This window comes from Salarias fasciatus, chromosome 8 (genome assembly GCF_902148845.1).
Source record: "Salarias fasciatus chromosome 8, fSalaFa1.1, whole genome shotgun sequence".
In the NCBI taxonomy this organism is placed as follows: Eukaryota; Metazoa; Chordata; class Actinopteri; order Blenniiformes; family Blenniidae; genus Salarias; species Salarias fasciatus.
This window is the reverse complement of record NC_043752.1, coordinates 9,430,380-9,456,510: the sequence shown is the minus strand read 5'-3', so window position 1 is coordinate 9,456,510 and position 26,131 is coordinate 9,430,380. Positions and strand designations below refer to the sequence as shown.

The window sequence follows — 26,131 nt, the reverse complement described above, 5'->3', positions numbered from 1 at the left end:
AACACCTATCAAGGTCTACGTCAATTACTTGCTGAAAAGTGTCTATTACTTAGCATTGCAGCTGTCAATCAGTTTAGATTAAAGAAAACCTCCAAGTGATCTGCAGTTTGAATATTGTGGGTTTTTGACTGGAAAAAGCAAATTTTCAGGTTGGTCTGAATGACAGGTAGCTATTGCTGATAAGGGACCACATCCACCAATGCAGATCCATACTCAGCTCACCATTCAAGAGGAAATGCATACATTTAAGACTTGCCGAATTTAAATATGTACTTGACAAATAATACAAATACACAATCTATTACAGTTTGATCATTTATTTTCTGTTTAGATTATGTAACAGCTGTGTGCATGTGTGTGTGTGTGTGTGTGTGTGTGTGTGTGTGTGTGTGTGTGTGTGTGTGTGTGTGTGTGTGTGTGTGTGTGTGTGTGTGTGTGTGTGTGTTTACCCTTGGTTCTTCAGAGTAGTACTTGAGTTCAATCCAATCAAACCATCTCACGTGGAGAGAGACCAAAAAAAAAAAAAAAAAAAATGGTGCGGCAATCCTTAAAACCATAAAATGTCCATTTGATCCTGAATCCCACTCATGAACAGGGAGATGCACTTCAAGAATCATAATTACAGGCTAACTCTGGTCGTTTGCAGGATATGAAGTCACTCTGACGTTTGTTTATATATTTGTTTTTCTTATACTGCATCCTTCTCCATTCTAAAAACAAATGGCGTGGCGAGCCGACGGCGCGGTTAGCCCTGGGAGTACAGAAGGGGGTACATGTAGCTACATTAGTGGCATAGCTGAGCTCTCAATATGAGAAAGCTGACACACTGGACTTGGTCTCTCACTTCGTATTGTTCGTTATAAAAACTGATTCAGTCTTGTTTTCTTCATTTGTTGTGATTTTATTCTCATTCTCCCCTCCTTCTTGTTCTTCCCTTCAGCATAGTTGTGTGTAAAGAGAGAGTAGCTGTTTGGGTCGGCTCTTAGCAGCGTTTCTCCTCCGGGGACGAGTGGAAGAACTCCATGCATGCTGCCGCTCTTGCATTTAGTCCTTTTCTGGCACCAGCTTCAGCACTTTGCCAATGGCGATAGTTTTACCTGAAGGGGAGACAAAAGGATGACTCGGCGTTTCTTTTGACATCATGCACAATCTGAAATGAGCTCCCCACCTCCCCCCACCCTCCCCTCACGGCGTCCCACCTTCATCCCGCAGCGTGAATCGTCCCATCTGAGGGAAGTCTTTGAAAGTCTCTAAGCAGATGACTCCTGCAGCCCGGAGCCGGGCGATGCAGACCTGGTCCTGCTTGACGAAGCGCGGCCGTGTTTTGCTCTTCTCCCCCGTCTTCTTGTCCACCAGACAGATTAAGGCCTGCGGTCGGAAATTCAAAAGAGCTCAACCAGCGTCCGGCCGGGACGGGAAAAGTGGTGTTAATGTTACGTTTGAGTGGTGAGGATGTAACTCACTGTGATTTGCACTTCTTCGATGCAGGTGTGGATGTGAAGCACTGCATTGTAACCAGGACAGATGATTGACTTGTGCTCTATGATGACGATCTGAAAAGCATGGATGAGGATGAAGGTGACAGTCGTGGAGGATATTGATAGAAGATCATCTCCTGTGGCAATCCCCAACAGGAACCTTTTAGCAAAATATACACCGAATCATAGCAGTTTAACAAGGCGACGGTTTGACCACTCTAAAGGAAAAAATACAAGCTGAAAATAGATCAGTTTGCAACGCAGCCATCCCACCCGCAAAGACCCCGCATGGACGGATCTTCACCCCTAATCATTTGGTGCTGTTGCTATGCCAACTACCAAAAAAGATGCTTTTATCTTTGTGTTGTATTGATCAAACAGAAACATAAGATCAAACAGAAGCATGTGGTCGAGAGCAGCAGAGAACTTTGGAGGGTCATAAGTTGAGAGTAAAAATGGGATTCAGTGCATCCCTCGACATTAAACATTCATATTTTTGGTTCTTGCTTGTGGAAAACAGAAGTGTCAAGTCGAAATGGAGTCTCGAAGAGCTGAACACTTTGATTTAAAATCCACTGTGTGCGCCGGTGCTTGGATGGGATGGGGTTACCTGTGCATCAAAGGTGCGGCCGGAGTGGCAGAGGTTGTCGGGGCTGCAGAGGATGAACCCAGGGAGGATTTCCTCCTCCTCTATGCCCTTCAGCCTCAGTTTCAGGTTCTCTCCTGGCCCGGCGTCGTCTGTCTCCACGTCGTCACTCAGCAGGCTCAGGACCTCCACTGTGTGCTGCAACACACATGAAGATTGTATTTCTGGATTGAAATGAGACCCCGGCCCGACGCTGGAGCTGAAACTGAATATTTGTGGTTACAGGATCTTCTTTCAGTCCGAGCTGCAGCAGAACGAGAGCTCCCACTCATTTCAAGCTGGCGGTTTGTTGTGTTATGGAGTAAAGTCACGCAGGAGAGGACTCACCCTGTTCGGCATCATGACCAGCTGCTGGGCTTTACTGATGCATCCAGACTCCAGCTTCCCGAGGATCACTGTGCCCATATCCTGCAAACACAACATGACAGAGCTCACCGCAAAACCAACACAAACACGCAATATGGAAGCAACTTTGGTTACTCTCTGCCTTTCCTCGTGAGCAACGTTTTTCTCCTTCCACAGTTATAAAATGACTTCATTCACAAAGCTGCTTTGAATATTTATTGATTTTCACAGCAACAGTGACAATAAAACCAAATTTCACACCAATAAAGCAGCTTAGTGATGAACCCTCCCATGGGGATTGATCTGTATCGATCGTCATCATGAGCTGTGAAAATCAACACCGTCACTAAATACTGTAGATAAACAATAGAGACACGTATTCTCGGCCTGAAGACTGAGAATCAGTGTTTTCTGTTACATCTTGGAAGACCTGCTGACAACGTCTCCATTCACTGTGTGTTATTTCCCAGCATGCATTGGACTCAACGCTAGCTGGGGATATGAAGTTATAAAACCTCCACATGAGGCTCTTATGTAATGAGAGGGAGTCGCATGTAGACAAGACAAAACGACAAGACAGGGAAGAGATGGTGATTGATCCGAGAAAGATCCACAACAACTCAGTTCCAGTAACACTAAAACTGTGTTGAACCGCTGACAACATCCAGGCCAGGATGGAAGCCAGGACGCTGAAGTCTCTGAGAGAAGGACGGCGCAGAGGCTGCAGACTGCCTGACTGCATGTTTGCAAAATCACTTGGCAAGGAGAACAGAGGAAAAGGAAAAAAAAAAAAAAGCAGGAGAGAAGCACGAAGACCAGAGCGGCAGCAGAGAGGAGGAGTCACAGACTTCTGATTTCCCTCTGAGAGATAAATAAAAAGAAGCTGAGGCCTCCATTCGCTCACCTTGTACTTGTCTACGATGGGTAGTCTGACAGGTCCGTCACTGGATCTGGTGAAGTTTGGCAAACTATCCAAATGGCAATAAATGGCAAACCCCTGGCCAGGAGAGGAAAAACAGCAGCTGAAACCTCCCAGTACTGAAGATGTATTTGTGAGCTTTCTTGCTCACAGTCCGATCAGGAGTAGATTTCATTGCTTTCTGTGGCAGCATTTTCTCCAGTTACTGTCTTTATTATAATATTGTACATGAAGCTACACTTGGTAACAAACATGCAAACGAAGCCCCGACAGTTCGCAGGAAATCCAAAGTGGTGATTACATGAGCTCTGACTGGATCATGAAAAGGGTTACACCACCTAATGAGATCTGATCGCATTATCAATAGGATAGAGCCGATCTAATCAGACAGAAGAGCAGCTGGTGGTGGGTGAGCCAGAGAAGTGAGAGATCCTATAAGCTCTTCAATACACAGCAGTATATTATGCAAAAAAAGCATCAACAAGGTGGGAGTGTTGTCAGCTGCTCCTGACTTACGTGTACCAGGGGCATTCGGGTACGGGGTCCTTGAGGTTGGCACCTGTGAGTCCGGAGCAAGGCATAAAGTGGATGTCCTTCTTAGGGTTGAAGCCGACCTTCTTTAGAAATGGCACCAGCTTCTCCTTACATTCCTCATACCTGCAGGAGAGTCAGGACGGTTGATGCAACGGATGTTCTAAGATTTTGAAATATCTCGCAATACTGGAATCAGAGTTTTTCCAAATCGAGCTTTATAGAAAGTGTCGATTTAGTCACTGTCATTGACAAGGAGCCACAGAAAGTCATTTTCAAACAATAATCCAGAAAATAATTTGGGGAATTGATAGAGTATATTTTAAAAGTTGTTAGACCTTGAGAAGAGCATCACAAAAATAGTTTATTACATAAAACTCGATTTTTAGGTAGTACTTGAGGTATACACTATAAACCGTGCCATGTTTACCTTTCTAGGCTCCAGTTGACAGTGGGATCATCCATCTTGTTGATCAGGACAATGAGATGCTTCACTCCTGCAGTTTTAGCCAGCATGGCGTGTTCCCGCGTCTGGCCGCCCTTCTCAAATCCCGTCTCAAACTCGCCCTTTCTTGCTGAAATCACCTGAAGCAGACCCACAGGGCAGAACAACATGACTTTCTCCCAAGAACCTCTCGTCTTTAAAAATATTCTTGTCTATTAAGGCTGTTGTTCCTCCTCCTCACCAGGACAGCCAGGTCGGCTTGTGACGCTCCTCCGATCATGTTTGGGACGAAGCTCTTGTGTCCGGGGGCATCCAGGATGGTGAAATGTTTCTTCTCGGTCTCAAAGTAAGCTCTGCCGACCTCCACCGTCTTGCCTTTGTCTCGCTCTTCCTGGTTAGTGTCCAGAGCCCATGAGAGGTACCTATGATAGCAAAAACAATCTACGCTGTCAGAACATGTACATGCAAAACAAACGAGCCAACAGAAACACATCCGCATCAACGCAAGATTACATACGAATGTGACTTAAAACAGGTCACAAGTAGGTTCAGTGTAAGTGACTGGTGGAAATTCTCCAGGCGTTTCTCACCATGTCTCCCTGTTCTTCTCTTTTGCTTCTCGTTCATATTTTTCCAGGGTTCGTTTGTCCACCATTCCAGTTAAATACCTGACAAAGACAGAAAGTTGACAAAACTTGACTTCATGCATAAGATTTTATTCCAAAGTTACATTGTGGATTTTTTTTTTTTCTTTTTTTGTTACAATCAATTTGCAGAGTTCCATCCAGCTAGTTAATCTAAAGGTCATTAACAGGTTCTAAAGTGTGACCTCCACAGTGGGCTACTCACATTATCTGTCCTCCAATCGTTGATTTCCCGGCGTCTGACAGACACAAAACAAACACAATTGATTTCTAAGATGAACAGAACTTTCTTATTTCAACATTTTCAAGAAATTCTATCAATAAAAATAAAGCTAGCAGCACATACCGACGTGTCCGATGAAGACCACGTTCACGTGCTCCTTTTTGGGGGCGTCCGGCGGCGCCGGAGCCACTTTGGGCATGGGCATCTCCTCCTCTTCCTCCTCCATCATCTCCTCATCCTCTTTACTGGCGGCGCCCTCCTCCTCCTCCCCGCAGGATCCTCCCATCCCGAGGTCCTCCTGTCCTCCGCCTCCCTCGCCTCCCCCGGGCTCCTCCTTCTGCTCCCACGTCTCCTCCTCCGTGGTCATGTCCGCCTCCGTGCCTCCGTTCTCCACCGGAGCTGGAACCACAGCGCAGTCAGCACATCGCTCTCCGTCTGGAGGAACTGCAGCTACAATAAAAACACACTGGAACCCGCAACAAACACTTGGGCGGGATTCAAAACTGCAAACTCTGCGAGCAGTGTGTACTGATTTGTGGCGTGCGGAGCGAAGTACGCAGACAAAAGCTGAATCAGTCAGTTGGCAAAAACACTTGAACGTGGTACTTTTTGAGAAAAACAAAACTCGAGTGGGAATCCAATCAATATTCTTCTTATTCAATAGGCTTGCTTCATGTGTCTGATAAAGGTTGCTGACCCAGAATATTACGTATAACAAGAGAAGAAGGATCGGCATGAGAATACTGTTACCAGTAAATGTAGAAATTCAGTTAAGCCATGAAAAGACGCTCACTGATATGACTGGACATGTAGTGTTTAAAGGGATATTTCAAGAGCTCAAAGTCAATGTGATAAGAACTTTGTCTGCAATTCTTCTCCAATTAATCCGGTTTAACTGCACTAAACAAAAAAAAAAAAAAAAAAATCACAATTCCTGCATTGAAAAATTCCTCAAAAGATTTTGTCCCAGATTGACTGCACAATTTCTATCCCCTTCATTGTGCTATTTACTGAGGTATTTGTGCAAAACGCTGCGCTGTCCTTGACTTTCACTTTCAAAAAACTGGATTAAAGCAAAGCCTGACTTAACACACTGGAAATTAAATACATTGTAATGTTTATTATGGCATAATACTATAACAAAAGTCATCTTGTACATTTGCTTGTGTCTGTAGTGTGATCCAGATTGTCTGAATGTACACTCTGACAGGTTTATACAGTGCATTTGTGATTAAAAAAAAACTTGCACACACACACACACACCAACTGGCCGTACACACAGTATCTGCCAGTACTTTGTAAATCATTATACATTGGCATAAAAATGTGGATGGGAAAAGAAGCACATTCAAAGATAGATCATTGAAGCCCAGGTCCAGACACACAGTTGTTTTAGTCTCAGACATTTACTTGCGTTTTCATGTGATTATTAGAATTTACAAAATAATCGGAGTCATTAATTTGGTAATCTGATAAATGTGGTGTTACATAAGCAGAGCTGGTCTCTTTTGGGGTTTCAGTTGTGTTCCGGCTGGAATATTTGGACAACTTGTGGAAGAAAAACCCTGCTACAAATGGACTGTGTTTATTTCAAAGAGTATGAGAATGACTACACTATGCAAAATGTTCACATTTCTTGAGCTCATTTTTATCATAACCTCAAATTAATGTTCTCTTTTAAATGTTTTGCAATGTGCTTCTTCTTCTTTTCTTCTCTTAAAGCTTAAAACTATAGTTCAACATTGCAGCTTGTCAGTCAGTCAGAATGTTAAAACATAATCAATGTGGAGTTCTGCCAGGCAAATGACAACAAAACCAAGAGTGCACAGAAATCTGCTGAGCCACAAAGAAGCATCTTCCCATGGCAACACACAAATAAGCCTCCTGTTTCTGTATCTGTGAAATTATACAGGCCAGCAGTCATGTACAATGCCTATTTTCTTCTCTTCTTTTATAATCAGCCTGTGAAAAATAACGGCTGCTAACTCAGAGAGCCATTCGTCTCTTGACTTAGTCTATGAAGCTATAATTATACTTTGTCACTCAAGACATGTTGGGTTATATTTAAAGGCCTCAGTGGTAGAAACACCCACACACGTTTGTCTGTAGAAAATGTGAATGTGGAAGATTACTTCAGACCAGCTTGTCTTTTTTTTTTTTTTTTTACATCTGATCACTCCTTAACTCACTCAGCTCCAGCTGCAGCACTAGACAGAAAACAAACCGCCACCAGGTCTCTGTAACCTGAGCAAAGAGTCGCACTGCATCCTGGGTCAGGCCACAAATGTGAACAAACCTGACTGGGGCAGATTGCATCCAGTCAGCACACACACTGCAGGGCGGAGCGGGCCGGGCCTTGGTCATATCACACAGCGTGTGTCAGAGGGAGGTCTATTTCGAGAAGGGACAAGTGAGGTTGCATCATCCACTACATGGATGCATGCACATGGGTGAACTTCTGCCAGAAACCCAAATAAGGCTCAGCGAGTGACTGAGTAGCCAACTCAAGTCTTGCGTGCGATCTGCTCTGAGATTGAAAATCCGTGTCTGCAGGTAGATGCTGCACCTGAGCCTGTAATCACACCTGTAACCTGAACGTGCAGGGTGTGTGTGTGTGTGTGTGTGTGTGTGTGTGTGTGTGTGTGTGTGTGTGTGTGTGTGTGTGTGTGTGTGTGTGTGTGTGGACGCATACCGACTGTTTCTGCCACCTCCATGCTGGACACTGGTTCAGGAGCACCTGAGAGGGAACAAAACAAAGCGTGTCAAACTCATACATATTTATTAAGGGGGGGAAATGTGATTCCCGTCTGACAATCTGCGTTATGAAGCCTCTACCACACTGATACTACACATGACTGTCGCTGGTTAAGCCGACTTGTTGATGACTTGGTGGAATTACGAGTTACGGGCAGGAAGGCTAACTTAGCAGGGTTAGCATACCAGCTAGCGAGCGAAGCTAACTAACTTCCAGGCGGCGGAGTTACGTGAAAAACTCACCGTCCGGGGCCGGTATCTCCGCGGCGCTGGCCTGGAGGAAGCTGGGCACGAACACCGGGGCGTTCACGTTGGGGACGAACGGCTTGGCGTTGACGTTGAGGGCGGCGAAGGCGGCCGGGAGCCCCGCCGCGGCAGCCGGGGCCTCGGCATCCTCCTCCAGCTCCCACGAATCCGGGGCTGTGTCTCTCGGGTCCATGGCGGCTTCTATCCGGAGTGGACGGAGCTGTCCGCCACGGTGCGCGGTGGGTGGTCTCTGGCGGTTCGGTTCAGTCGCTGATGTGTTTCAGACGGCTGCTGAAGTTCCCATCGCTTTGTGCAGCCGTGCTTTGACAAGCATATGGAGCCCGGAGCTGGAACAGCAGCTGCACGTCCGGCGCTCACCGCTAGAGGGCAGCAGCGGGCCGACGCTGCCGACGCTCGATACATGCACAAAACATTAATAAACCTGTAACAACCTGATTTTCACCTTTTTTAATAATGTAATGAAATCATTAAAATTGTTACAAACATAAGTAAAAGAGTTACTGACAGCATGTGTCCTTAATAAATCATTATGAAGATTATACCACCTGCTTTGCCTCAACTGTTCAAAAAGATTTCATGTTTAAGAAATACAGTTGTAATTTATATGCATCTTTAAATCCCCGACTACAACTATTGGAGGCAAATGTATATGAAAGGACATTAACCCAACGTTTATTACATTTTCAAATAATTTGTAACTTTACTTTTGCGTGTGTTGTGGCCTTTTAATGCACAAGTGTTTGTGTGTGTTGTGGTCTTTCAGTGTGTTCGTGGCGTTTGAGGCTGTGTTTTAATAGTCTTTTGGTGGTGTTATAATGTGTGTTGTGGTTTTTAATTCCTTCCGCAGGATCCCTGTTACCTCCTCCTTCCCTCACTAGACTATGTAGCATAATCCATTAACAGGACTCTGGGACTTTCTCTCTTTATATTGATGGTTTCTTTTTCTGAGTGTCTGTCTATAGTGAAATATATTGATTAGATATCTCATATGGAAAATATCAAGTTCATGTGTTACAGTAACAAAACAAAAAACAGAAGACACGAGAAAAAAACTTTAAACTTGGATCAAACATTATCCAGTCTGTTTTTAAATGTACACATCAGCAAAAGGTTTGTTTTGGAATGATCGATCTTCAATAGCAATGAACTCTAAATGTAGTGGGAAACAGAAAAACTGACGTACAACAACAAACCCCACAAATGATCAGCAGATGGCAGCAATGTTTTTGAAAAATATCACTTCTGAACAATAACTCCAGTGTAAAACAAAACTCAGTGTCTTGGTTTTTTAACTATTTTTAATGTAAATGCATCAGAACACATTGAACAACCCAACAGCGTCTGAGTAGAATGAACCGATCAAAGTAACACCGCAACAGATAAACACCTCGACGGTAGTAAGCTGTATTAAGTTCATATAGTCAATAAATTAATAAATATAAGAACAAGCACAATAAATAAGAACAGGAAAGAGTTACATTGTGTGAAACTCCAAACTCCTCTCTTCCTTTGATCCTTCACTCTTTGGCATCAGTGACTCCTCCGCCTGAGATGGCGAAGGTGGCTTCGTTCTCAGGCATGTCGGGGCTGAAAGACGTCAGAAACAGATGAGCGCTGCTTTCAGTAAGTTATCTAAAGTGATTTTAATTCTACACCAGTTCAACTGCACATTACATCTTTATAAACAATCCTTTTAGGGAGTCTTCAGTTACATGTTTGGAGATTTTTTTTTTTTTTTTTGAGAATTTCAGGTTTAAGACGTTTGAATTTTTGGGGGGGTTTGCAAGATATTGAAATAGCGATGGATTAGATAGGTTTTGTGACATATTCATTTGGCAAAAAAAAAAAAGCAAAAATCATTTGGGGAAAATAAAACAAATTTATTTTAAAAAAATAATGCAGTATATAACTTTGAATCGCATTTTACTATTGTGTAGCTGAAAATGATTACACTAGGCTCCAGTTGTTCGAGCACCTGTCAAATATCTTTGCAATCCTCATCTCCCCGCGTCCCTTCCTCAAGCTGATCCGTGTGGTGGAGGCATGAGCCAGGATGTGACCTCCAATCGGTTTCTTGGGATCAGCTTGAAACCTGAAATGGTGAAGAAATTATATATTCTTTGGGTCCATATATTCAACTTTTTGATATTTAAAGGGTGGATGTCTTACGTCATCCCAGCTCCAGGATCAGCTGTCATTTGGTTTGTCACAAACACGGCTACGTTGTACTCTAGAAATAGCCAAAATACACAAACTCAATATACACCACACACTAGACATGGATCTACATTAAACACACGCCTTGATTCGGACCTTCTGAGATCTTCTGCAGCCTTGAAAGCATCTGAGCCAATTTCTGCTGGCGCTCAGCCAGCTCGCCACGTCCAGAGAAGTCCACTCTGAACAGAGCCATGATGGAGTCGATGATCTATGGAAGCCAGGAACTCATACCAGTAAATTATTGGACACATATGCAAGACATTAAAAAAAAATAATAATAATAATTAATGCCTCTCCTTGGTTAGATTGCCACAGTTCATGAGAAAATCAAAGAAGAAAAAAACGTGTTGCCACTTACCAATAATTTAAACACTCCTCCTTCTTCATGAAACTTGGCTGCTACAAAGTCCAACAGCTCCATCTGGTGTTCACCTTCAGGAAGAGCACAGACTTCATTCTTTTTAGCACACACACAACCAAATTCAATCTTATTGGGACAGCACAAGTAAAATGAGAACATAATCACCTATAATCTCTACAATCTGTCTTTTTAATTTCATGTAAGTAAGTGCATTAAAAATATCCTTTTGTTAATTTGTCAGCGACAAGGTAGTTAGTTTTAAATACTGCGTTTGACATCCCTGATCTGAACAGAAAATTTAAATGAATAAAAACTAATTTAGAATACAAGATTGGTTCGCACTAGTATAAGCTCTGGCGTAGAGTACGTTGTCCAGTACAGCATCGTGGTCGACGTTGAACCTGTCAGCGATGTCTCGCAGCCTGTCCGGGCGACTTAAATCAAAGAGGTACAAGTCAAGGAAAACACGAGACACATCAGCCTCATCGGAGTGACTGATGGATCAGCATATGGAAAGATTTCACACAGCATACTGACACATGATACATCAATAAGTTCTTGGTTAGTCATCAATGCTGTGCGGTTGTTCATTTAAGGTCATTTGAAGGATACAAAGTGTTCTCTGTGTCGATGAAGACAACTTTTCCACCCGAGTAGCCGTCCTCACCCGGCAGCTGAGCAGTAACTGGACCAAACCGATGGCAAATTAAAAAAAAAAATAAATAAAAATCAGCTTTTCTTTCTCTTTACAGCCTCCTTATTTTAATCCTTAGAATATAAAAGAGCTCCTTACTCACCACAGAAGGTGTGTGACAGCTGGGTTTTCCCAGTACGAAACTCTGAGGGATGAAATGAAAATGAAAAATATTAAACTCTCAGTCTTCACCATTAGACATACGAGGAGGGAAGCAGGATGTCTTCTGACCTCCAAAAGCCTCAGTGATCGCCATACTCTCAACGCCACCACCCAGCAGCTTGCTGGAGACATCCAGTTTGCATCAGCAAAAAAAAAAAAAAAAAAAAAAAAAAAAAAAACAGAACCAAACAATCAAAATCTGTGTAATCTCAAACTGCTATTATTTGTGTGTTCAAGAAGTAATATTAGCATTATAAGGGAATCTTAACTCGAACTCCTGGCTGCCAGTTGTGATATGAAACACCTGCTTCCTCTTTGCACTGTACTCAAAGGCTGTCTGGAAACCCACATTCTGCAATGTGAAGACAATCATTTTACATTTAAATTACATTTTTAATTCACATATCAAGAGGGGAAGAGGGACAGACTGAAGGAAGCAGAAGAGAAAAAATTCACCAGCATTTTCCCAGCTGCCTCCTTGATTTTCTCCACTTTGGCCTCTGACAGGCCCTTGATGTTACACAGAGCTTTGCGGGTGGTCATCTGGATCCCCTTCACGGTGCAGATACCCACTGTCTTCAGCTTTTTAATGTCTGCCATGTTCTGCAGTCACATAGGCGTATAGTGATGAAAAGAGAGAAGGTAGTACCGACCTGATGATGACTGGTGAGTGTTTCACTCATGTTGTCTACTACTCACAATCCCATGTTTCTGTAGGAGGTCGATGTCCTGGAAGAAGGACTCCTGTGGGGTTCAGACAAAAGCTGAATATTTATTTCGGTATTTGCTTATGTGGCGTAAAAATCACTCAAAAAACACACACACACATTGAGCTGCAATTTCTCCTATAAATCAATCATATAGAGAGTGAAATGAACAGACTGGGAAAATGTCAGATAAATTGCTTTTTAATCACGAAATAACTTTACATTTACCTCATCATCCTGAATGCCAGTATCATCTTCAACAACCTGGTCGTCTGCAGCTTTCATTTTGAATTGAGGACAACCTAGATGGAAAAATACAGATAAATATAGAGATAAACATTTTTGCTAAAAGTAATCGCTGTTAGCTAAAGTTAAAGTTAGCTAAATTAATCATTAGCCATTTACTGCTCGAGACAGGCAACAAATTAAAAGAAAGAAAAATTCTGACAAGACAAATTCGAAGTAAACTCACTTTTGGCCTTCAAACAACGACGATATGAAGTTACAGAAGAAAAAACTGTAGTTAAATGTATAAAACAAAGTTGCCCTTTAGACGTCTGACTGGCGGGAATTTATGATTTTGGTTGCATTCATGAACGGTGGGAAATCGTAACTTTAGATTTGTGAACAAGGTAAAAATGCTGTCATAGTATTTTCAGCGGTGTGAGCTTATGAGTTGGATTTAAGGACAGCATCATATCGATGGAGTTCTTCATAGCAAACTAGACTTTTCAGTTTGTTTGTTTTTCCAGTAAACGTATATAAAGCCGATGAGTTGTGTATTTTCCCAGCATGGGGCGAGCCCTTAACGCAGCATAACAGACCGTCAAAGCGTAAAATATATGAATGGTGGCTTGACTTTACAATTCACAACATACCAGGATGTAACTACAGACTAGAGCCTCATTTTAGGGATTTTGGCTACAAAGTGTTCACACCAAGTCCATGTAGTCTTATTTTTTGCAATGTATTTGATCGAATGAACAAAGATTCACAGCAAACAACATTTTGGTCTTGATCTGGTGTTTTAATTTTTGCAGTCATGTTCAACACAGAAAAGGCATGATATCACTTGGGGAGCAAGAGGCTGATTTGTTGCAAGAATGAGAGAAAACCCAAACATAACATTCTCTTACAAGTGAACAAAGGTGATTAACATTGGTATCAACCATCAAAAAGACTCACATTTCCCATTGTTAAAAGAAATGATTTTGCATCCCACACACTGTGACAGAACATAAACTGTGCTGAATCTTAACAGTATGGAAGTTGATTGTACTGAATACAATCTATTGTGTACAGCCCAAGGACGGTCAAAGTGGGAAACAGTATACTTTCACATACAGACAGTGCAATGGTGAATTGTGACAAATGTACAGATACAAATGCTATACACTATGGACATTTATATGTCTGAAGTTGTCCCAATTCACCAGAAACAGTCAACTGCTTCTCTGACTGCAAACACCAAGACATACAACTCTTTTCATTGTTCCCACCTGCTAAACCCCTAAGGAACACATTATAGATGCTGACATAAATGTTTATTTAAAAAAAAAAAACATGAAAATATAAGCAGTGCTCGTGAAAATCAGTCTGTGCATGATGTTAGGAGTAAGGAGAGACAGTGAGAGATGCATCCTCCTCTGTTCCAACACGGCGTGCTGGAGTGAGCCTTGTACCACACAGCTGACATTCAGCTTCTGCCTTTATGGTTAAAAAAAACAAAAAAACAAAAAACTAATTCTTCGTTCTTCTCCGTGGTCTCTCTGTCTCTCCTTGTGAGTAACCTGGCTGTATCGCCTTGCAGCAGATCTCAGGTCGTTCACATTTTGCCGGGTGCAGGAGGCATCATCCCCGGCATTCCACCAGACATTCCAGTGTTCGGTCCCAACAGAATCTACATAGGAACAGTCAGACAGACATTTTTATTCAGCAACTGACTTCCAGGTTTATTATGGGGCCTCGTGTCTGTGCTTTCAGCCTGTGGAGACCCACCTGTCTCTGCTGTTGAAGCTGCTGCTGCTCCAGCTGTAGTCTCTCCGTTTCAAATACAACAGGCAGCACCAGGATCATAAAGGAGGTAGTGCCCACCCAGAGCGCAGAGCGGGAAAAACTGAAACCAGACCAACAGTTTCATCAGTTTCTATCCAAAGTAACACACTTTCCCTAAAATCTACTGTGTGTGGGTCTAAACTCTCAGAGTCTCTGAAATCTATCAAGGAGCCAAAAGGAGACGGCGGTATCTAAAAGTGGTAACATATTGTTGAGATTTGTTTAGTGCATTGAACCGTCAGTGATATTTGGAAGCAGACAAAGACTCGCCTGTAAAGGAAATCTGAGCGCACTTGGCTGTTATGCAACTAAGTCGAGATTACGGTTGTTAAACTGACCCACACAAGAATCTGTTTGAATCAAGGCAAATCTAACAATCCTGAACACACTTGTTAACAACAAACTTCCAAGAGCAAAACCAGGAAAACCCTAATGATCGTTACTAAAGCACACAAGGCTTACGGGGGCAATGCCAATATTTATTATTGTGGAGAGTTAATCAGCGATTCTTCCACAACCATGATGAAGCAGGATGCACATTTCTATCTTTATGGTACTCTGTGTATAGGGTGTCACAAGGTAATTGGCAGGTCAACTCTATACGGGGGGAAATTTGTATGACATACAGGTATTCATCTAGAGGAAAGAACTTTTTATATATATATATATATATATATATATATATATATATATATATATATATATATATATATATATATATATATATATATATATAAACTGCAGAAGCAAGAGACATGGATGGATGTAAGAAAACGTGAGTGAGAGCATGCTGGACACTGTCAGTTGTGGATGCAAAGAAAGAAAAGCACAAAGTGGTTTATTGGAAATAAGGACTCAGACTATCAATCATCCAATAAAACAGCAGCCAGTGCATCAATTACAATACTGTTGTGGCATCTCTGGCATAAAGCAATGGCTTGGCCTCTGCAACTACATTTAATACTGCAAAAGATTTCAAGTGATCATTGCATCAAAAATAAACTCTCTGATTGAGAAAGATGACTGGAAGGCAGTTGTAAAACATCATCCATCATTTTTTGCTTTTTTTTGTGGCAGACTGACTTGAATGATGCTGAAGGTCCCAGTATTTGTGTTACCAGCTGATTTTTCATAGTGACAGTAAAGTGTTTAGATGTTGCAGATACATACCTGTAAAATTTCTTGGCCAGCGACACAGAGCAGTGTGCAGACACCTCAGCAGCTGTGCGAACTGTGTCAGGGAACATCTCTGTCAGGCCCCACAACCTCTCCATTAGTGTCTCATCCAGCTGGAGGAAACAAATACAAATATCAGCTTGTGCAGACAATATCAGGACTAATAACACAGCTATACCATACAAAAAAAATCTACAATCACATAAAATACAACTACAAAATATCTCTCATCTCATTGTGCTGGCATCAGCCATCTTCTACAGGGTAGGGAAACAGCATCTCCTCTGAGGAGAAGAAAGGGCTGAACAAAATCATGAATAAGACCTGATCCGAGAATGATGGCTAACCTGTCTGTCCTGATGAACGATGAATCCCACCCAGAGTCCACTCTAATATTGTAGTTCCTTCCTTCCCACAGCTGTTAGACTGTACAGCCAGCATTCAGTTATGTATTCCAAGCAATAATAACTTTCAACATTGTGTCAATATTATTGTTATAATTATTATTATTGCTTATATCATTTTTTACTGTCCACTTGCTGCTGAAACAATGTTGGAAAAATTAAGGATTAGCAAACAATCATACAAAGCTTTGTCCTTTGATTTGCTCAAGAAAATGATATGATATGCATCATTCTGTTGAACGTATAAGCAGAGTAGTGAATGCTCTGACAGCTTCGTATGCTACAGGCAGATTGGCAGACTGGTGTATCTCCACAGGGGGCTAATTTACTAGCTTCCAAAATCTTAGGGGAAAATGCAACACAAACTAAACACAGTGTTAACTTTATCACGAACATTTTCCATTTACTTTGTAGGATCAACGCGATACTCACGTCTTCATCTTCGTCGTCGTCTATCTCGTCCTCGGGGGGCCGGGTGGACACCGGGCCCGCGGCCGGTGAAAGCTCCTCGATAGCGGCCATGTCTTCAGCCGTGCTCCGCTCAGATTAGCTGTGAGCCAGCCACAGACGGCGAGCCAGTCTATAACAATCGGAACAACGACACAACTTGATTTATTTTCTTATATATTCTTTTTATATATATAAACAGGCAGCAGCTAACGCTAAGATGTGTGCATCAGTCTGAGGTCACGGTGGAAAACGTGAGGCTCGTCAGGGTCGGATGACGTAAGGAGGGCAGAGGTCAGCCTGAACCTCGTGATTACTGTCAGCGCGCCCCCTGACGGCCAGGCGGTGGAATGGCAAGTGAGTTAAGTAATACGTGCAACACATCATTACTCCAGAGTCCTCGACTGAACTCGGAAAAAAACTACCAACAGGAGGCCTGGAACAACACGTGGACTGTTCTGTGGATTCACAAGAGGTCAATATGATAAGAGATCTGAGGAGAAGAAGCTGTGTGGGAAATGATTAATGATAAGTTTCTACTTCTCTTATTTCTGCTCTAATTTCTGCATGCTTTAACATGCATGTTTTAACAAAGAAAGGCAGCAAGTTTGTATGAATGTTTTTGCTGGGATCCACCTATTTATGTTATACCACTGTCCATATTTTGGTTTGAAGGGAAAAAAACATTTTATCTTTATGATTTAGAGGAAGACTTGAAAAACCAGACGGCCCAAGACCTAACCGTTAGCTCTGCTTGATCAGCCCTCAGGTTGTCACTGGGAAATCCTGAATCAAATAAAGATTACTTTCATTATTGGCTTCATTACATGTAAATGGTCACATTTTTCACTTTAGTGGCCATTATTACATTACAGATGGAGTCTGGCATCTCGACTTGCAAACCTAGCTACTATTATGTCACAAGAAACAAAAACAATGACTGAAATGACTGATGTAGCTTCACATAAGAACAGAAAGAACGTCTGCGACGACCACTACTACTACTACCACTACTGCTACTAATAGTACTAGAACTACTGCTACTAATAATAAAAACAACAACTATAACTACGTACTGACAATGTAAAGATACAAAATGCATAATAATAGTTATAATGATATGCTTTAGTGCTCAAAGTAAGAAAAGCTAGGTTCAAGTTCATGTGATTGGCCTTTCCCTGTAGAATTTGCATGGCAGTCAAACACACTCACATTCATGCCTACACACACTCTAAGAGCACCAGTTAAACTCAAACACATGTTTTTGGACCTTAAGAGGAAACTGAAGTGAACTGAATTAACCCTGACTAACCCTAAATTTAGACATCCCCTTTTATTTTCACATCCGTCAGAATTCTTACAATCTGATAACATCTTCATTTTAGAAATGTGAAGCTCAGAAGACTACTGAAATAGAATGTCTTCAGACCTGTTTGAATGAATTTCAAAAGGTAATATATTGAGTAACCTTAATTTCCTTGTAATTAAATAAATTTGCCAAATATTTCATTGTTCTATACAATATATTTTTTGTATTTTCTGTGTTTTTAAATAGCTCTCTATGTGTATGTGTATTTCCTCTTAATAGAATTGGATAGAATAGCTGCTTTTTTTTTTTTTTTTTTTTTTTTTACAGGGAGGAGTCATAAAACTGTTATAGACCTTTAATACATTCTACAGTTTAAAGTCCAGTCAGACCGTCTGAGACCTGTTGCTTTTATATCGTAAAAATATTTTTATGATTGAGATCAAGTGAACGTGCTTTAACTCCAAAGTAGGTCAATTCAGTGACTTATTCCAGACCTCCATGGCCAACTTTCTCCTTTAAATAGCAAGATAAGTAATTTGATGGACACTGGGAAGATTGTCGGGGACTGTAAAGGTCTCTCTGTCCTCTTATAAAACTGTTTTTCCAACCTTGTTTTTGATGGGAAGAGAGGAGGGAGCAGAGGGGAGAGGGAGGGAGCAGGCAGCTCATGGAAAAGTTCTGGGATTCAGGGATTCCTTGTTTACATCCTCCCGGAGTACGCCGCGGGGGCGGGGCTGACTCCGCCCTCATTCTTTAGCCCTGACGTCATTGTCGCTTGTGTTTTTTATGAATGAAAGAATCCAACCTCAGAGAGCGGCGGAGTAATTCCGGGAAAAGGCGGACTGACATTTTGTCGCCCGACTCGCGTCGACCCAGCAGGTAAATTAACACTTATTTCGGAATTACTCAAACTTGGGTTATATATTCGGCGGTAACGGCCGAGCTTTAGGGTAATGGTGTCCGCCAGGGAGGGGGACTCGCTAAGTAGCCGAGGACAAGAGAGCAGGCAGCTGTTTGCTTTAATCTTTAGCTCGTCGGGGACCGTTGATGCTAGGTGCTAACATTACTAGCATGTTTGGGATGATACGGATAATTTGCCTCCGGTCTGATTATTTATGTATTTGTACTCGCGTCGATTAACGTCTGTGTATTTTATCGCTTCCTTGTTCAAAGCATACACGGTGTGACCTTTTTAAAGGTTGTATTTAAAGCCTATATGGGTGTTGGGGGGTTGGGGGGGGGGGTGTTTACTACAGTAGCAGCAGCGCCTTCGCTCCGTCCTGGCCATTAGAGGCTCTACCGGGTTTAGCTTGTAAATAAACATCAATGTCCTGATGGATGCGTGTTGCTTGTTGTTTTGTTGGTTGTTTGTAAGATAAACAGAGCAGCTATCAGGTGAATTATCTCGTAGCTTGAGGATAGGCGGTGCTGCGTTCACTTGTTGCTTTCCTCTCTGCTGGCCTCGTGTTAAAAAAGTGCTCCGTGTTTGCGTGTTTTTGAGGCACAAACGTGGACGTCCTGTGCTCTTTGGACCGTAACGGAGAGACGTGGTCGCTGTCGGTTTTTCCTGGATTTGTTAGAGACCAGCCCCGGGTCGGAGGAGCCGACGAGAGGCTTTCTTGCTGAATCACGCTGACTTTACGAAACGGCGGTCTCATCGGTTTACAGCCGGAGTCCGCCGGCCGGTCGGACGACCGCTGTTTCTGCAACCAACACTTCCTTCCTACGCATTTCGGGAAATAAACTCTACTATCGGCTAAAAAGAGACCAGAATATCAGGCGTACCATTCAGCTTCGACGTCCACTACAAACACGTGTGCTTTGAGGATTTCTTGTATAATTACAGCTATTTTTGTACCCGAGCAAGTAGGATTTGGATGGTGTTACCAAATCAAGGTCCCCAGAAAATCCCTTTTACTCCCGATGTGGTTCCTCCTCTTGTTGTGAGAGCAGGTGCTTTTATAAAAGTCTCTTATCAGATACAGCTTGTACCTTTTCGAGTTTTTTCTTTTCAATCCATCATCAAAAAAAAAAAAAAAAGACCAGACGAAGCTCATTGAAAAATCAACATTCCTATTTCCCTTATAAGCAATCAACAGTGACAACAAGGAAATGCAAGCTTTTTACACATTAGTTCTTTGTGTAGAGGTTGTTTATTTGGGTCTGTGGAAGGTTTGTCGCTTTTTTTCCATACAATATATTGTGCCCGGTTGCTGAATTTTGTAAACTAGCCTGTTGTGGGGTTTTTTTTTTTGTGGATTCAGAAAATTGTGAATTTTGATAAATGATTGATGAGTTTCTACTTCTTTGTTTTGCACATAGTCTCGAATCGTAAACACACCAAAGAAATACTGCTGAGTGTTCAGCTTTTGCTGGGATACGCCTCCTCATTCCAACTTTATTTTCTGGATTTCAAGAACACTTTATAGGAGAATTTGTGTGGAAAAACTGTCAGAGATCCAAAGTATGTCCGGGGAATGCTGTAAAACTGTGAATGCAAACATTAAACACAAGGAGTGAACTGATCACAGAAGCTCCCTAAAGGTCAATGCCAACCTCACTCGTCACCATGGAATATTATTTACCTCCCCACTCGAAACCCAGGGTCTGCTGACCTTGTTTTTCCACCACTTTCCTCGTCATTCTTCACGCCACACTTGTGAAGTAAAAAAGTGACACAATGAAAGGTCGTTGACTCTAAAAAGAAAGTCCAGGATTGCGATAGATGTAAAAGCAAACAGACTGACTCCGCAAAAACGATTTGGGGAAAACACTTCACAGTTCACTGATGTAGGGGGAGAATTTATTGGCGTCGATTCAAATGTGAAAGGGATGCTTCTGCTGCGATGTGACAGCGTGTAACTATTTCAGCAGCAGACTGTGGTTTCGTTTGTGTACTGTGGTCAGTAGGTAGCAGAAATAAGTGCAGGAAGGAAAACAAAAGCTGCAGAATCATTTTACCAACATGACATTGAGCTGAAGCACTCAGCCAAATCAACCCAAGGACTGACTCGGGTAAAAAACAAACAAAAAAAAAAAACAGTTGAAGTTGGCCCACTAACAGGTTACACTTTAATCCCAGACAGAGATAAACACACACACACTGACCTTTCGAGGAGTGTAGGAAGTTCCTGATGCAGTCTCTGTGAAATTGCTGAGCCAGAAGAATGAGAGTACAAGCTTACCAACAAACTCTTATTGTTATTCCAGCTCGACGTGGCGGTTTAAAGGTGTTCTAAGGCTCTTTGAATCACCAAGCTTCTGTTTTCTTGCAGTCTTCATGAACAATGGAGCCATTTTTGCTTCATTCCACCAAGTAAAATTTCTCCTGAGCGGCAAAGCATGTTTAACCTTTGAAATGAGGACAGCGCAGCTCATAAAATGGAATGTGCGCCTTTGTTGTGGAAATAAAAACTGTATCTTAGATTGCAGTCATGAAGTTTCATAAGTTCAGTTTAGGACGGTGGATATTCTATTGAATGTTTTTGATTTGGGTTGTTTTACTTTTTCTACCACCAGCAAGCAAAGAACCATTGATTTTTCTTACAAAACTGCAGACTCAAAGTAAGACTGACACCTGAGCTGAGATATCAGTGATGTTGCCATCAAAGCCAGCTACCTCATTGCGAAAAATGCAAACTCTTTGTCTCAAACTCATGTGGCCAGTGTGAGTTTTGTAAAAACATGCGTATTGCAGCAGCCATCAGAGAGGTTTTTTTGGACATTTGACTGTATTTTTCACTAGGAAGTGTGATAAATCATCGGTTTTATGTTGAGATTGTAGAGATTGTTTAGTTTTGTGGGAATGCATACGTTTCTTCCATTTATTATGGCGCTATTTTTCCTGGTTTGGCTCACTGAAGATGATACTTGGCTGTATGAACTAAAAGTGTTTGATGCACTTGATGTAGATGGTTTACATCTCTCACATAAAGTTTTCTGTTTCTCTTCACAAATACAGATAAACCAGCATTGTTGTAACTGAAAGCAGACGAGTCTGTCTCTGTTGCATTTAGTTCTCTATTTTACTAACGTTTCCTGAAGTGAGAGGCCATGACACCCAGGGATAGTTGAATCATTACAGTACCTATTGAGCCATTCTTCAAGTTAATTGTCTTGTAGTGTGGTATCAAGCAAAATAATATTTATTTACATGTCGCTTTGAGCTCAAACGAGCCACTGCTGAAGTGCAGACTCACTCCTACACTTTGTTTATTCCATGCCGGGTTTGTTTAATCTGTAGGCTTCCGTCACGCGCTGGTCTTCTTGCTCTGGACCGTTGGCGTCGTGTTGACAAGAGGAAGTGTTGAGTTCACTGGTTGGGACACCTGCTTTGTGCAACCAAAACGGGCAGACGCCTGATAACTTCCCCCTCCCTCTTCCAAACGAACACAGGCTGGCATGTCGCTTTCAAAACCTCCTCGTCCTTTCATATCAAACCGCGGGGTTTAATGAGAGAGCGTGCTGTTTGGAGAAGCATGAAAGATCTGCGGGTTCTCCTTTTTTCTTTATCGCGCATGACTGCTTGTCTTGTGAGTGGATGGTAAATGTCAGGCCAGATATGGACTAAAAGAAAAAAAAAAAGGACAATTGTCTCGAGTCACACGTGATAACATAGCTCACCTCCTTTTTTTAACCATTGTATCCTGCTTCTGTGCTTCCAGAGTGTCCGTATCTGTTTTGACTGGGTGAGGAAAAACCAGGACAATTGGACCATGACGACAGAAAGAAACAGCAAAGCCCTGAAGGTAACGCACAGCCAGGAATAAAGCTTGCTTTCATTATCTGGAATACAATGAGTCATCTTCTTGGGCCTCGGGCTCTTCTACAAAAGGGAAACTACAATGTTTGGAAGGATGTTTCAACATTCGCTCTGATCTAGTATTTTTACAGGGAGTCCATTCTGCTTTTTTATTTTTTCTCACACTTATGACAGTACTCTTATTCAGAGAATCAATCATTTATTCACTCCTGTGTAGTGCAACAGTAACCTGTTCAATCTATTCCTGAAATCAGAAAAAAGAGACCAGACTGACCGAACCGCTTCTTGTCCTTCTCCTCCAGGTGAAGCAGGAATGTGGCGAGAACGTGCCCTTCCTGTCGGACAGCGAGCTCATGTCCCTGTCGGTGCGGGAGCTGAACCTCCACCTGCGCGGCCTCTCCCGGGACGAGATCCAGAAGCTGAAGCAGCGCCGGCGCACCTTGAAGAACCGGGGCTACGCCGCCAGCTGCCGGGTGAAGCGCGTCTCCCAGCGGGAGGCGCTGGAGCAGCAGAAGATGGAGCTCCAGAGGGAGGTGGAGCGGCTCGGCGCCGAGAACGCCGGCATGAGGAAGGAGCTGGAGGGCCTGGGGGCGCGCCTGGCCGCCCTGCAGAGGTTCGCGCGGGGCCTGGAGGCCGGAGGGGGCAGCCTGCTGGCCACCGCCCCCCGCCTCAACACCGCCTCGGTCATCACCATCGTCAAGAGTCCGCCACAGCCCAAGCCACAGAGGGACCAGGAGCCGTCCTAGGAGGCGCTGCTGGCACCGGACTGGGGCGGGGGGGGAACAACCTGCAATGCAAACACACACACGCATACACACACGCACACACCTGCAGGTTTGCATTGACTACAAACACACACAAACAGCAGGACAGAAAAATACTAAGCGCCTGGTTCACATTATGACGCAGCGGTGTGTAACCCGACCCCGGCGGGCGGCGGCCGGTGATCGGCTCTACAGCGCCAGGGCCGCCGGCGCTCCGGCAGTCACGGGCTGGCATCGCCGTGCGGGCCTAATGTGAACTCGGCGCTCAGCACTGACACACTCGGTGTTCTCGCACATGCACAAAACCCGGAGCTCAGCTCGCGCTCCTGCCCCCCTTCCCATCGGCAACGGGGCGTTCAGACACCGGAGTGAAGCCAGACCGGCCCAGATAGAGTTACTGTACATCATTTACTGTTCAACAGGCTCAGCTGCATCACGATACCCCCCCAAAAAAATGTCTTTTTTTTCTTTTTTTGTTTGCTGTTTTTCTCCACGTGACCAGCAGGAACTAGTCGGAGGTGACATGAGGCGTTTCAGAGTTTCCCTCCCTTCGACGTCGCTTCAAAGGTTGAGAAACCCTGAACCAACACACCATGACGTCCTTCCACTTGTCAAGTCTTTTTCTTCCCCCTTCTTTCTAACTGTTCTCCATCTACATGTGAGGAGGGGAGTCATCCTGGGTGGCTCGTGCACACATTTCTCACATTAACGCAGTGCCTTCAGGAGCTGTGAGAATCCAAACCTCAGAGAGAAACACAGTTAGACTGGAATCACTTTTTTTTTCTTCTTCTTCTTCTTCTTCTTCTCCTCCTTCCCCACCTCACCTTCTGATTTCTGAGCCGTCAGTCTGTTCGACTCTCCGGCTGCACATGGTGGTCATTTGAGGGGAAAAAAAGACAAAAAAAAAAAAAAAAAAAGACATGTCAAAGCGGCATCTGGTAGGAATTATTTGGGCTCAAGTCGCTGCAAAACCCTCTGCATACATTCCCATTTCCTTTTTTGTTTTTTTTTTTCTTTTTGTGTTATTGTTTGTTTGTGCCGATAAGAGACGAAAATGTTGAGTGACATTTATCAGAGATATATTCTATATTTTATTTGTATTTAAAAAGTAGATATTATGAGAAGACAAGCTAACGAGTGCTGTGATGTTCTATGTTTCCAGAAGTACTTATGACTTAGTCCAAGGATGCTCTCACGTCTAATTATTGTGTTTGTGTGGCTACGACGACGACGACGACGATTACTTTTACAAAAATGTTAATTATTAGCTGTGTAGAAATACGCTCAACGCCAATGGCCATATTGCTGTATGATGATTTTTTTCTTTTCTGTGTGCGAGAGGAGTTTTGTTCGTTTGATTTGTTGTTGGGTTTTTTTTTTGTTTGTTTGTTTTTTTGCCACGTTTGTACCTGCTTGTTGTAGTGGATTTGTGGATTGGGATGTGATTTTCATATGATGACTTGTATGTTGTTTTCGAGCGGAAACAAATTTGTGAAAAGAGTGCTGCAGGGATGACGGAAGTCAGAATTAATCTGGGGATTTTTTTTTTTTTTTTTTCTGTGGATCATTGCAACATAAATTGGAATTGAGGATGTGACTGTCATCCTCCGCTGGATGTTAATTTTAGAAACATCTTATTATTGGGAAAGTCCCTATTGCCAACTTGTGATTTTGCTGAGCAGAGTCGCTTCTTCACATGTCAGGCATTTGGGTGTGCCCTTGAAAAACAATACACAACAATCGCGTGAAGACAGATTGTGTAATTTAGGATTTGTGTTAACAGAACTTCCCTGAAAGTCTGAATTGAGCATATAACTGCTGGAAAAGTAAAAATTGATCTTTGCAGTTTCCACTAAGGCAACATGATTTCCTGTCCAATTTTCTGCTTCTGATTGGTTTGATTTTGCAACAACTTTGAAGCTTTTAGTCCGGTGATTTATCCAATTTCTTATAAGACATACCAAAACAGTCCGAAGGCACAAAAAAAACAAAAACTGGCAGCTACCGATCAGCGTTCAAGGATCCGTGTCCTCTGTTGTGTTATCGAATAAGTGACGATGCAGCGATAAAACAACAGACGCGCAACTGTGAAAATTTCATTTCCAGACATTTTTTTTTTTTACTGTGACTCAATGAGATTACGAGTCAAATGGCTAATTGAGTAATAGAAAGTTGGCATGTCATCTAACCTTTGGTAACGTCTGTGTTTATTTCCTGGAGCTACAATAAGTAATACAGTGACTCATTGTGATGTTAAGTGGATCAGAGAGCAGAGCAGGGCAGGAGGTGGTGTTGCCATAGTAGGAAATAAAAACCAGTTCCTTTAAAGTTAAGTAGGAAAAAAAAAACAACACATTTTTGTTTTTTGAACAAATCACCAGATTTCAACCAAACCTTTACGAATCATTCCTGCAGCACTCTTTAAGATGATGGGGTGGAGGAAAAGAAGGAGAAGAGGGTCCGGGCGAAGGTCGGATGATGGAGAAAGAAAGTAGGGAGCAGGGAAAGAAGGTGCAGAGGTGGAACTTTACTCACTTGAAAAGCTCCCATCAGACATTGGCCTGCTCTAGATGTGTCCACCAGGCTTACTGTTTATGGAGTTTAGGCCACTGAATAGTGCTAGCAATATCATATATATGAATATAAGTAGGCATTGTAACACAAACTGTGTTGACAAATAACTCCTAAAGATATGAGGCATATATTTAGCTATATATGAATATCTGTGTGGCAAAAAAAATGCATTTATTCTCAATATTTTAACGTCTCACATCTTGTCAAAATTGTGCTGGATGTTTTGTAATACCTGCAAAACAAA

At 42.6% G+C, this 26,131-nt stretch overlaps 4 protein-coding genes across 5 annotated transcripts; 1 reads left to right on the top strand and 3 right to left on the bottom strand.

Annotated features, from left to right (window-relative positions):
- Positions 1-689: 689 nt before the first annotated feature.
- gspt1 (G1 to S phase transition 1) lies at positions 690-8,602 on the bottom strand. The gene is given in 15 exon segments (XM_030097390.1): positions 690-1,097; positions 1,200-1,368; positions 1,464-1,553; positions 2,089-2,262; positions 2,452-2,532; positions 3,374-3,450; positions 3,453-3,466; positions 3,905-4,045; positions 4,350-4,504; positions 4,606-4,786; positions 4,955-5,032; positions 5,214-5,247; positions 5,355-5,630; positions 7,924-7,968; positions 8,229-8,602. Coding segments are annotated over 15 exon segments (1,764 nt in total). The 5' UTR covers positions 8,425-8,602; the 3' UTR covers positions 690-1,044.
- On the bottom strand, positions 6,116-16,761 carry tomm22 (translocase of outer mitochondrial membrane 22 homolog (yeast)). 2 transcript variants are annotated; one of them, XR_003931902.1, is made up of 5 exons: positions 16,464-16,761; positions 15,622-15,740; positions 14,395-14,512; positions 14,131-14,296; positions 6,116-6,126 (listed from the first exon to the last, which is right to left on the bottom strand). XR_003931902.1 is itself a non-coding variant. In XM_030097394.1 (4 exons), the coding sequence occupies exons 1-4, from the start codon at positions 16,551-16,553 to the stop codon at positions 14,222-14,224; spliced, it is 402 nt and encodes a 133-aa protein (XP_029953254.1). In that variant the 5' UTR covers positions 16,554-16,761; the 3' UTR covers positions 13,387-14,221. The 2 variants fall into 2 exon arrangements, 1 of the variants encoding a protein (XP_029953254.1); XM_030097394.1 differs by lacking the exon at positions 6,116-6,126 and having other exon boundaries at positions 13,387-14,296.
- dmc1 (DNA meiotic recombinase 1) lies at positions 9,638-12,681 on the bottom strand. The gene is made up of 13 exons (XM_030097392.1): positions 12,625-12,681; positions 12,389-12,433; positions 12,146-12,292; positions 11,959-12,041; positions 11,759-11,811; positions 11,631-11,672; positions 11,446-11,518; positions 11,176-11,267; positions 10,831-10,904; positions 10,566-10,680; positions 10,422-10,482; positions 10,228-10,344; positions 9,638-9,839 (listed from the first exon to the last, which is right to left on the bottom strand). Exons 1-13 carry the CDS (start codon positions 12,679-12,681, stop codon positions 9,770-9,772), a joined length of 1,029 nt encoding a protein of 342 aa, XP_029953252.1. The 3' UTR covers positions 9,638-9,769.
- A 1,792-nt stretch (positions 16,762-18,553) lies between the features above and the next one.
- Positions 18,554-26,094, top strand: maff (v-maf avian musculoaponeurotic fibrosarcoma oncogene homolog F). The gene is made up of 3 exons (XM_030098074.1): positions 18,554-18,666; positions 22,452-22,535; positions 22,852-26,094. The coding sequence occupies exons 2-3, from the start codon at positions 22,503-22,505 to the stop codon at positions 23,293-23,295; spliced, it is 477 nt and encodes a 158-aa protein (XP_029953934.1). The 5' UTR covers positions 18,554-18,666; positions 22,452-22,502; the 3' UTR covers positions 23,296-26,094.
- The last annotated feature ends 37 nt before the right edge of the window (positions 26,095-26,131 follow it).

Bases quoted from the DNA above. Each gene is read 5' to 3' on its own strand.
- dmc1 (XM_030097392.1), bottom strand. From the start codon at position 12,681: ATGAAAGCTGCAGACGACCAGGTTGTTGAAGATGATACTGGCATTCAG. The intron at 10,681-10,830 runs GTAAGTGGCAAC...TGGCTTCCATAG, and splicing joins GAGGAGTGTTTAAATTATTG to ATCATCGACTCCATCATGGC. The intron at 10,483-10,565 runs GTCCGAATCAAG...GGCTATTTCTAG, and splicing joins GCTGCAGAAGATCTCAGAAG to AGTACAACGTAGCCGTGTTT.
- tomm22 (XM_030097394.1), bottom strand. From the start codon at position 16,553: ATGGCCGCTATCGAGGAGCTTTCACCGGCCGCGGGCCCGGTGTCCACC. The intron at 15,741-16,463 runs GTGAGTATCGCG...TGTTTCCTCCAG, and splicing joins ACGACGACGAAGATGAAGAC to CTGGATGAGACACTAATGGA. The intron at 14,513-15,621 runs GTATGTATCTGC...GTCTGGTTTCAG, and splicing joins CTGGCCAAGAAATTTTACAG to TTTTTCCCGCTCTGCGCTCT.
- maff (XM_030098074.1), top strand. From the start codon at position 22,503: ATGACGACAGAAAGAAACAGCAAAGCCCTGAAG. The intron at 22,536-22,851 runs GTAACGCACAGC...CTTCTCCTCCAG, and splicing joins GAAACAGCAAAGCCCTGAAG to GTGAAGCAGGAATGTGGCGA.